The sequence below is a fragment of the Apostichopus japonicus genome, chromosome 12 (genome assembly GCF_037975245.1).
Source record: "Apostichopus japonicus isolate 1M-3 chromosome 12, ASM3797524v1, whole genome shotgun sequence".
In the NCBI taxonomy this organism is placed as follows: domain Eukaryota; kingdom Metazoa; phylum Echinodermata; class Holothuroidea; order Aspidochirotida; family Stichopodidae; genus Apostichopus; species Apostichopus japonicus.
This window is the reverse complement of record NC_092572.1, coordinates 25,247,022-25,259,525: the sequence shown is the minus strand read 5'-3', so window position 1 is coordinate 25,259,525 and position 12,504 is coordinate 25,247,022. Positions and strand designations below refer to the sequence as shown.

General features: G+C 34.4%; 1 protein-coding gene across 1 annotated transcript; it reads left to right on the top strand.

The window, feature by feature from the left end:
• The first annotated feature begins 530 nt into the window (after positions 1 to 530).
• On the top strand, positions 531 to 11,839 carry LOC139977988 (uncharacterized). The gene is made up of 12 exons (XM_071987880.1): positions 531 to 842; positions 1,252 to 1,902; positions 2,842 to 3,183; positions 3,685 to 3,834; positions 4,169 to 4,221; positions 5,607 to 7,142; positions 7,539 to 7,747; positions 8,155 to 8,228; positions 8,861 to 8,916; positions 9,385 to 9,432; positions 10,258 to 10,283; positions 10,693 to 11,839. Exons 1-12 carry the CDS (start codon positions 572 to 574, stop codon positions 10,763 to 10,765), a joined length of 3,489 nt encoding a protein of 1,162 aa, XP_071843981.1. The 5' UTR covers positions 531 to 571; the 3' UTR covers positions 10,766 to 11,839.
• Positions 11,840 to 12,504: the final 665 nt, after the last annotated feature.

The window sequence follows — 12,504 nt, the reverse complement described above, 5'->3', positions numbered from 1 at the left end:
GATATAGCATGCACGATGGGTCCAATGATATTGCAGCTATTTTGGTTGATTCTAATTCTTCCATGTACAAGTAAGTATGATTCGGTTTTATACCACAATCGAAATATTGTGAGCTTGAAGGTACAAAAAGCAGTTGGTGTTACTTCAGTTGGTGTGACTAGCACCTTAACAGTCATGATATATGGCTAGGATCATATAGCGGTGTTTGAGAATATGTTTATGTCTTCCTTCGTTGTTCGTTATCGTGAGTCCCAAGTGCATTGTTGGTTTTCTAATCAACAACAAATGAACTAAAATATGTTATACAACCGCACTTTATATTTATTTTTGAAAAAGCCTATAGGTTGATTTATGTCAACAAGGACATGACCATTACACATTGAAACAACACCTGCTTTGGTGGAAATTGACCACTTTCTGAGCGTATGGAATTTTGCAAATTACTTTACTGAATTTGATATTTTTAATACTGATATCAAACGACACGTAATAAGGAGATCATTTGAAGTTTCATATCTCATTCCCAGTTGGTGATGAATGTGAACCCATCCAATATCTCGAGTATGGAGAGATGAACACCTTACGTTGCTCATTTGGAGCTGAAATTTATTCAGTCATCTGGTATGACTCTGTAGATTATATCACAACAAAACCAATTGCTGTACTTCAGGAGCACAACATAATCGACGATGGAGGCTTATCTGATGAATATAATATCACATTAGATGGCTCGCTCATAATAAACGCCGTTTCTCTTATCCATGAGCATACATTTGTAGCCGTACTGTTCGAACAAGAGGGTGCAGAACCGTCCTTACATTACATAGATGTCGTTGTAACTGGTAAGAATTTGTTTTCGTTGTTTATCTATCAAAATGGTTCTCCTATTCATTCTAACCTTCCAATGCTTTTCTATATATTACTAACAATAATTTCCATTTGCATGTGCTCTGAAGCTTATTTGAAGTCAATGTGATTCCATTACGTAAAGAAGATGTATTTAGAATATGTCTTTATAGAATGGGCAGTATGCTACAATCCATGGTAATCATGATTGCCAAGCATTTAAATAGAAATGAATTAAAATGGCAAACATCGACTAATTTAAGGTGTTTGTATTTGTATCAAACTATTACAACAGTGCCTATGATTAACAAACATTGTTTCTTTTGTTTTTCGTAATGTATCAATTATGTCCTAATGAAGAAGCCCTGTTGCATAATTTCCTTTTCAAATTCCTCACTATAACAGTCACACCATATCCAGATTTTCCAGTGATCGACATTTGTGGGAACAGCACTTCGTTATGCTTTACAGAGTTAAAGCAAAACGATGTTATTACCTGTTCAGTTCAACATGCCAGACCCAAAGTTAGTTTACAATGGCTAAAAAGAACCGAAACCGGTGACAGTTACATTAAAACACAAACGGAAGACATAGTGCATCAGACCTTGACTTTCTCGTCATACTCAACTCTTAACACAGGTTTTGGGAATTTGACATCGTTATCACTTTTTGTTTGCAAAGCTTTCTCGGCTAATGGACTTCTTGTTAAAAACGAATCAGAAATTATAATACAGCATGGGGTACTTCATTATGAAACAATGGAACAAGAAAAGGCAATACTTGAAAGAAACTCAAAGTTAGTGTTACAATGTGGGAATAGTAACGTGAGACATCTAGTTTGGAGGAAACTCACGGAGGGATACGTCACAACTGACTATGCAGTAGCTACATATTTTGGAGGAAACAGGCAAACTACTACTTCTGGAAACTTTGAAGTTAGCGAAGGTGGAGCGATGAAGATTAATCAAGCACAAATACTAGATAGTGGATTATATGCTTGTTCCTTTAGCGATGGAACAGTACAATATACTTCACTACATCACGTGCTAATTTACGGTGAGTTATTGAGCCACCCAAGCCGAAAAGGTGTGAGCTTATATTTGTTCTTAACGTGTAGCATATTATGCTTTTATATGCCAGGGTGTTATAACACACTAACACGTGTTATGTTTTGGGAGCATGCTAGAGCTAGATATGTTAAAGATACAATACAGTAAATCGTAGTGGTATTATATTATATTTTTTATTTTTTTAATATTTTTATATATATATTTTTTTAACACAGGCCGCAATAAAATGTGCCTCTAGCATAACACGTGTTATCATGTTATAACACAGATGCATATAAATGCGCAATATATTCAAGTCGAATACGCTTTTATAAGCAACTGTACAATTCGGTTCGGTTGATTGAGCAAATATTGTAACGGCAGAAATGGTTTCATCAGCAAAATAAACGTATTAAGTAGACAATTTGGTAAATATGTATTGTCCTGATATTTACTTTCGTTTCAGTAGAGAGCAATCACTCCCAAATGGAATATTTATTTTAGATAATAATAGGCCTTTAAACTTTACACAGTAGAGTTCCGAACACTTCCATAGTGTACAAGATTTATATCAGCTGCATTAACAACAGTCCTAAGTCTACAAGGGGAAAGAACTAATAGTGTGGTATTTTGTGGATTACTTTAAGGACAAAGCCTCGTCACCATTATGATACAATGATTGTTATAACGGGTTAATCATTAAACTAAATACATTTGCGATCATCTGATCTTGACAAGGGAGATTTGTGTTACATATCAGGTTCATGTCATGTCTTCAGGTATATTCAGTTGATATCATATCTGGTTCAATTTATTCCCTCAGTATTAGCCATGTTTAGAAGTTAATTCTAATGCAAAAGGTTTTAAAGCATTTTCCTTTTCGTACAAGTGAACTAAACGTTAAACTACACAATAAAATACAAATACTTTCCTCTTTGCTATACAGTGAGTCCACAACCCTCTTATCCTGTAGTTGATGGCTGCAGCGAGGAAAAATACTGTGTTATAGAGGCTCAAACAGAGGGTACATTGAGTTGCTCACTCTTTGGCGTTAGTCCAGTTGTCGATCTATCATTCAGAGCGTTTTACCCAAGCGACAAGGGAAAAATGTCCTTTTTCGAAAAATTGAAAGTAACTAATAAAGGGGAGACATTTGATATCGTTCTGACAGCGACGTATGAATTGCATGGTACCAGTGATGCTAGATTCACAATTGAATGCGGAACCCATAAAAATGAAGACACTCCTTTGGACTGGTCAAAAAAGTTTGACATGATCCTTATAAGTGGTAGGTAGCACTGTCACTATCAGTTTAATTATTTAATGATGTTCACCATACAGGAAAGGGATTGGAATGAAATTGCAGAAGGAAAAAGATATACATTGGAAAACATCACGGAGGGCCGAACATTTTCTCAAAAACAAACAGTTCTAATCCAGTAAAGTATTTTGTAGAGTATTTAAATATATAAAGTGATAAAGTATTCTCGGGGACGTCTTGGGAGATAATATTTCAAAAAGATCATCTTTCAACTAGAACAACCCACATAGGACTGTTAATATAAAATATTCAACAAATCTATATACCAGCAGTTCGCCATTTCAAACACCACGGAATGCGTAAAAGCTAAACTAGAATATAGATCTAATTTTTGGCACTTAGAGTACCATAGGTTGAATCAATTATTGATGCCGTTACATGAAACAACATATTTTGGGTACCCACACATTATATTAACATGTATCCAACTAGGACCGAAATCACTTTAGCTTTCGTTTCTTTTTCAAGATCCTGTTTTATATACAAAGGGAGTCATCAATACAGAGCAACCGACCTCAACAAATTCTGTAAAGTATCAACGTCCGTTTATCACAGTTCTAGTGGGACTAGGCAGTACCATACTTCTCATCATGTTACTCTTCATTGTTATTTACCAAGGTAAATGTCATTAAAAATTATGAAAACAAAGTTGAAACTTAAATGCCCTTGATCAACTTTACTAGAACGTGGTAACTAAATTCATAACAACAAATTGCAATGTTTATTCCAATAAAGTAGGAAAGTCATATGGTTGTTTATCCTTGTAATGGTAACAATAATGTGAGCATCTACGCAGATTCTCGACTGATTTCACCTTGACGTTTCAGGTTTCAAAATTATATTCTACAACGAGGTCTTGTGCTTGATATTGACCAAATAGAACAAATTGTTAATCATAGTTTTATTGTTGACGTTCCGTTTAAAGATATATAACGTTGTTCTTGATATACAGTGAAGAAGAGACAAAAACAAAATGAAGTCACCGAAAAAAGTCATAATGAGGAGGTGAGTGTCATATGTCATGTAATTTCAAATACATTTAAATCAATTTTTAGCCTTTATCTCGACGAACCTGTGAACAGCCCAGTTAAAATGAAAACGTCTGTGCATTAATTTGATATCGGTTAATTGCAGATATTTTGCGGAAAATAGAGAAAAAAAGGAAGGGAAGAATTGAAGAAAAACGAATAAGTAAATGAGATAATTCAATGAAATTAAAATTAAATTAAAACTGACGGTTGCTTATAGTGATACCGGATTAAGTGTTGTTCAGATCTAAATCTGATGTATTTCGTCATTTACTTCAATCGTACTAACAACTCACGAATGAACCCCTATTAGAGCCCTTAGAGTATATGACATTACTCACTGTGATGGGCAAGATCTCTAAAAATAGGACATAGGAAAATAATGATATTTATTGAAGGGGAAGGTGGCGGGGGAGAGGAACACAATGGATTGAAAGTTTATTGGGCTGCTATTATGCCAATGTCTGTTTATAGATTATGTTTGGATGTGAAACCTTTTTTTTGCTTTCTCATGTATTCAAGGGAATTGTAAACAGTGGTAGCATTGAAACCAGTTTTAGTACTAAACTATATCCATCTTAAGAACTTCAAAGTATTGGCAAAATATATCTACAGATTCTATGTCTATAACGTATACTAGGAAAACATTAATGTTAAGACTTGCTGAAGCTTTCATTTCTGCATGGCAAAGAGCATCGATACTGACGTTTCCCAAATAAAGTTTGATCGTTTTAGCAGGTGAACGTTTTCATTATAAATACCTAAACCGCATGGACTAAATGAAATCATCCTTTGGAAATTATATTATATAAGCAGCTCTTGTTCTGATCTGTAAAGTAACTTAAACATATTGATATAATGAGAGATAACATTTAAATGAAACTTCCAGCAGAGGTTTTCTTTATATTGGATTTGGTTTGTTTTTCTACAGATGGAGTACATGATTACACAACATTCATCATACGAAGAATTGTCAGGTTAGCTTGTCGTTCTTTTGCATACATTTCGTTACGTAAATATCTATTGACAAATGTAAGTTCGGCAAACGTTTCCAACTTTTTCAACAACATACTTGGATCAAAATAACGTGATAGCATACTGCTGGAATGGTATAGGTAAAACAAATCTTGAAAAAATGGTGCATTCTTCTGCAAAAGACTAGAACTCCGTGAAGTGACAACGTCCATTGCATCGTATATGTTCTAATTAATAATGATGTTGCATATTCCAATTTTTTTTTCCAAAAAATATATATGTTACATGTTGTTTGGAACATCTTAGTATATCGCAGTTGATGACCACATGTTACAAATATATGATACAACTAACACAAATGTATCATTAAGAAGATTTCTAGTTTGACTTTCTATCATTCATCTTTTAGCCAAGAAGAGTGTTTTCCTGCAAGAGCTACGGGTACACTATGAAAAACTTTGCCAAACAGTCTGTCCCATTCCTTTCATGAAGGAAAACCTCTTTAGCGTTAACGATTTGTATGTAGAAGGAGCCATAGAGATATCTACCACCGGTACACGGGGCCGCAAAGTTTGGAATAGACTGAAATCGTACCATGAAATATTAAATAAAAATCTGGAACACTCTAAGATGCGTGTTATCTTTGGAGATCCTGGCTACGGAAAGTCAACCCTTGGTATTCAATTGGTTCACGATTGGTGCAAGCGTGTGGTGAACTCACCACTCACAGATATAGAATTCGTAATTTTCATTCGATTTAGACAATTAGGGAGTATTAAATCACTATTTGAAGCTATTAAACTTTTCCTGCTTCCAATAGACTCTGAACTATCTGTTAAAGATATTGAGTCTATCATTCGTAGAAGTAAATCTACTGTAGTGATTTTTGATGGCTACGACGAAATTGACGAGTTTGCTAATTTTCTAAAGAGTGACATTAAATCCATCATTGAACGTACAATGTTGCAAAACCTGCAAGTCATTGTTACAACAAGAACGCATTGTTTACCAAAGGATGCTGCATCATCATCACTATACATTAGGTTGAATGGTTTCGATAACGAGGACAGGAGAAATTATATTAAGAAAGCGATTGTGGCAGGAGATACAAATGCAGCTGACGACATATTGCACCGTCTCCAACAGAATCCCATTCACGGTGACATTTGTGAAGTACCTCTTTTGTTTGTAATGTATGCACACATAACGCACGAAAGAGGCACTGATTTGAAATTTGATTCTGTCACGTCGTTCTTCCGGTACATGATATCATGTTTTCATAATCACCTACGAAACAAGTATAGCAACGACCATAATGCTAGAACTTCTATCTATGAGACAGACCATTCACAACTGGATGAAGCTGCTTTTGATTGGTTGACAGGGGACAAACACAAAACTTCATGGAGCAAAGCAGATTTTCTTTCCAAACTAGGAACAGATTTTTACGAACATTACCTGCGAGTTGGTATATTAATTGAGGAGGAGATTTTGTCTTTTGACGATAAATATGATGAACTCTCTTCAGAAGTCATTAACCGCAAGATTGTTGTACGATTCTTTCACAACTTGGTATGCGAATGGTACGCGGCTCACTATTTAGCTAAACAAGTGAAATCCCTGTCTGAAAGTAAACTGAGAAAAATCCTTAAGAATCTGGATCCATTTAACTTGCAATATGTTTATCGCTTTGCATGTGGAATAAATTCCAACGCCGCTGATCTCATTATTGAATATCTGAACACTTTGAAAGATGGTGACAAGTTAGCCATTCTTTGTCTGCTTGAGAAGAGTGGAACTGTCGACAATATTAAGGAAACAGTTAGAAAGCTATGTGTTGATACCATTTACATCAGTTCCGAGCATAGCAGGTTGCTGCAGAGATCCACTATGCAGTTGATTGACATAGCATTCAGAGTACTGGTAAGCAACATTGTATGGATAAACGTGTATTATTTTATGGGATTATTAATGGGTAACGAGACTGTGACATAATTGGTACTGAAATAAAACAGAACGATAAATCCACATAATGTAACAAACTAACTGTCTAATGAGACTACTTTGGTAATAACTATTCAAAACATACATGAACCAATTTTGGTGCATTTTGTTACAATTTTGACTGCTTGTTAATAATGAATGGGATAAAAATTGGATAAAGAATATACACAAAAGTAAACACGCCAATGTTTTTACAACATGCGGAGAAAGAAATGCAAAACGCTTTGTTATTTGATGCTAAATGTTGCTAAGACTGAACTTTTTCTTGTATCTTGATTATTTTATTGACAATGATATCTCTTGCTTACTCTACAGATTCCCATAAAATGCATAGACTTGGAAAAATGCGTTGACTCAGTTGATTACTCAAAAAGGAAGCTCACGCTTAGTTCTGGTTTAAAACTGCAAACATTGAAAATGGTCGAAGAACTAAAGATTACCGAGAGAGGACGGGAATTGACATATGACGAAGTGACTGATATTTTTAAGTACTCTGTTATTTGTGAAGGCTTGGAGCGACTAACGTAAGTATCCTTATTTGCTCATTGGATATTGGATAAACCCATCAGGACGAACTATGAGCGATTTAAATGTAGAATTTTTTTTTAATTAATGTCTTCTATTAAATCTTTGTTAGCGTTCATAATTTGCTCTGAACATTTTCAAACAGCAACTGTACAGTTTTTCTTACATGCAACATTTGGCTGCTGATAAATTTGTTTTGGCAGCGAAACATCTTGATTTATAGTAAACGTTTGAAACCAAGGAGTTTGGAGTTGCACAGTTGTTGATACACATTTGCATCAACCCAATCATTAGTAACACTTCTATGCTTTCATAATGTTACCTATCTGTGTCATACGAGAGAAATAACTGAGATACGCCTTGTGCCAACCGCTGACATTACTTGTTGTCAATACCCAAACAACAGATTCGAATGTTGCCTACTGCCCGAGAATTCCGGTGAATGTTTATTTACGGAATTAGAAAAGAAGGGAGTATTAGGTAAGTTCCATTAATTGATAAGGTAATTTCCATTAGTCGCTACAATTTGCAAGGTATGTAAGGAAATCGCGCACGTTTGCACTGCACGGCTTGAGTGTTTCATTTCATATGTTTGCACTTCTGACCGGTTTAAGACTATGGGCTGTGAATACCTGAATACTTAATACGATCTATGAGAGCGTGGTGGCCAATTGGCTAAGGCGTCGGACTCGTGATCCAAGGATTGCTGGTTCGATTCCTGCCTTGTTAATTACGTTGTGTCCTTGGGCAAGATGCTTTATCTCACTTGCCTTTCCACCCAGGGGTTAAATGGGTACCTGTGAGGTAACTTGTCATTGAGCGCAGTACATAACTGCTGCCGACTGGAGGGATTGTCTCTGGAACAGGTTATCATAAGGTGTTATGTTAAAGCAAATAGTAACAATCGTTATTTTTGCATACCAAACTGTACAAAAGCATTGTTACAAAGTATACTTTGCATTAGAGAATAATCTAAACTTGGTCCTACAGTCAGTGAGTTGTAATATCTCAATATACATGTGTTTCGCTTGTTTCGGATTTAGTGGTAAAGCAGTTATATTTGATTATTTTAATTTTGATTAAAGGTATTTGCTTTCTTTTGATTTAAATAGTTCAATGGAATCCGACAGCACAGTGGTTTCAGCTTGATCAGGATGGCAAATGGAAGGTTAGTAAACAATTGATGATTCCACCGTCTTTTCAAAACTTCAAATATATTAGAAAAATATCCTAAATGTCTAAAACCTTTAACTTTTTGTACAGATGTCTATTTCTGTCTTAGATGTTTACACAAAGAGTTTATTCGTTTATTCTTTTAGGAAAACAAAAACATTGTGGCTCAAGAATAAATTTTAAGCTCCTGGAACTGGTATTTCACAACGTTTTCTGTCACTTGTTATATCCTGTTTATGCTTAAACGATATGCAGGAATCGAAAAAGGTAATATTTGTAGCTAAGACTATCGTCAAATATATATATATGTAATGGATACGTTTTAATAAGTATTAAACAAGTAATTAATATGACAAAAATATCAATACTTTGTAGTGACTTTTACATTGGGATCAGTTAATTACAATGGTTGCGACAATGCAAAAGTTGAAGAGGCAGTAACGAAATAATTTTCTTTTCTCAGCAACAAGAAAATGGACGGGTGATGAATAATGACGATTACAAGGCGGAGGTAACCTTAACTTGCATACACCTTGACTTATGTCAAAAGCAACTTCATTACCATAGTATCCCTTCTTTACATCCTTCATCTTTATACATGTTTTACAATCGTTGATAAAAACGTGACATATAGCATTGAAGCAAACGTTCAACAACAATCAAAGAGACATAAATAATTATTTATAATCATTAAGGCAAACCATTGCAACCGAAAAGCTCGGTATTTGGATGTTATTGGATATTGTATGGTTATTGGATGCACCATACATCCTATATGCTGTGACCGAGTGGATAAAGTCGTTGGCAAATGAAGTAATGTGGTTTAACAATCTTGAGGTTGGGTTTCAATGTCCGGCCGGGTCTTATAAGGTAGGTTTTTTATCCAAGAGCAATCTACAGTTTCCCATCTGAAATGACTTTCCAAATTGAAAAGATTCCAAATTTCAGCTAAATTGCTGAAACCACCCGATTTGAAATTGCCTGATTTTATTTATTATTATCACAACCGCAGCTGCTACTAAAATCCTTATAAAATATACTTTATGAAATTACTGAGCACACTAAGCGGAATATTTTGATAGCTTTCTAGCCTTTGTAAATATTTGCATAATGACATCCTCAACATCACTATCACCATTAAAAAAAGAAACAAGAATTAGCGCTATAACATTGTTGTGGATATTTAAACTATTGTTTCGTAAATCATGGGACAGAACTTTTGATATGTAAAACGAATATTCTCTGAGTACAATACATACCATTTAATGCCTTTTCAATAATGAGTAAAATCTTAGTTGTTTGATTTACAAATATTCTCAATTTTTATAAATTACAGGTGCTACTTTTTCGGAGGGAATGGAGGTAAGCTACCTTTTCTTCTTTTTATTCCAGTCTCTTTCGTTAAATAAATTTACTTCATGTTTGAACATGGATGTTAACTCTGGTTTAAGAACCTTTCTTTATGCTACATTGCAAATTCGTCCTTGTTTTTCAATGTAGAACATTTAAAATCACAAAAGACATTCTTTCACTGAATGCTCAAGAATGATTTTGAACTACATATACGATATTGTTTTTATAAAGGTGGATAACGTTTCCAATTTTTTTGTTTTAAGAAACAATTATAAACAAATTAAACGAGAAGAAATTGAATCATTCATACCGGTAGGTCTTATTATTAGCTCAGGATCGCTTGTCATCTTAATCTATAGTAAACAAAGTATGTGGGTTATTCTTAGAAACTTATAATTTGTGTTTTGATTTCGCACAGTGACATGCCATGGCAGTTGGAAAATAAACTATTTCAAGAAAACCAAGAGACCTTACCTACAAGTGATCTATGAAACAGCCAGCTTTTAAGACTCATTAAAACAGAAAGAACACTGTCAATAGCATTATAAGTGTTTCCCGCCATAACGAGCAATCATCGTAAACATGTATTGTTTAGTTCATCTTTCGAGGAAGCCCAATTAAGGAAAAATGGAACGAACAGTCAATCAGATGAAGCACGTGTTTTCTGCCAAGTAATTGAAAATATAGAAGATGGATATTACATTGCTGTCGGAAAATTGTAATAAAGTTGTTAATGTTGTAATTTAATCCATTTTCTTACCTTTCAAATGGAGTGAGAAGACTGTGAAATTTTTGTTTGATATCATGTTTTTGCAAGTTTGGTGGACATGGGAATGCTCAAACCTGGTACAAGTGATCATTGCCCAGCAAGTGGTTAATGATCTACCCAATAGATGCAATAAAATCTATAATTTTTAAGTTATCTTTTGCTAGCTTTTATATATTTTCATAAATCTTGAGCAACGTTGTTCTGGAAACGTATTTTATCTTGCTAAACATGTAAAATTCTCACATATTGTGATGTTTTATTCCTGCACCTAAAAATAGAGTCCCTCATTTTCCTCAGACTTGATATGACATGTAGATATTTGTCTTTTGAAATATGTTAAGTAGTTCCTTGTTGCGAAATGCGTTGTAATTAGTTCTTATTTTCTTCATTGAACGTAAGGCACGTTGTATGAAACGTGTGTATGCAAATGACAAAGCTTACCATTTTCCAACTGTCACAACTGTATTTGCTCATTATGTATGGAGACGTGATGTTTCATTTTACCTTCGTCAACTTGAAATATATTATGTGTTCAGCGGTATGTGACCGTGAAATTGACAAATCCTTCTTTAAAGCACTGTTTTTGTTTTCAAGATTTTTCCAAAAATATTACCTCACTTGATTACATCATGAAGCATTGTTTGTGTAAACGTTTGCTATTTCACTCTCTGTTTTTTGGAATTGAAAAACACAATTGTTTTAGCACAATTACATTATGTCGTTTATGATTCTATACATTTTGGTTATACTTGTTTACAATCCAACATTCAAAAGTGAAAAAAAAAGAAAAAAACAAGACGAATAGTTAATGGTATTTTTCGAAAAGTTAAAAAGAAACGCGAAAGCGCTGTCAAGTTTGATATGAAGTTTCAGCAATAAACATACGGAATCTAAAGGTGTCTGTCATAATTTCTTTATGGCAATTACAGATCCTACCAGAGGCATCGAGTTGGGAGGGGACAATGTCCACTCTAGTAGCTGCACAGTAGCTGCAGCTGTAAACACGAGGCAGTTCAACCCCCTATACAACTTCTCGTACTTTTAAGCATTCCATCTGTTCGCCAACTCGAAAGTTATTGTGGAAGATTTTTGTTTCATATATTAATCTTTGTCTTTTTTATCTCTTCATAAAGAGTTCAACTTTGCGAAAGTTTAAAAAAGTCAATATTAAGAGGACACAAAAAATGTGTTTATGCATATGATATATGTGTACATATTAGGAAACAAAAGGAAGTATACCAAAGTAAACAAACAGTATACATTTCTTTCAAGTTCACTGACTTGATATGCCAGAAGTAGACATACTGAACATCTCTGATGGCATGTTATTTGCATATTATTTTTCACAATTATCTTATCACACTGCGAAGCAGTTGTTGTTTGTTTTCATCGGCTTATCGAAATGTTTACTTTCGTTTTTGCAGTGTAAAGTCTGTTTGTTTTGTGGGTGGTTGGAAACGC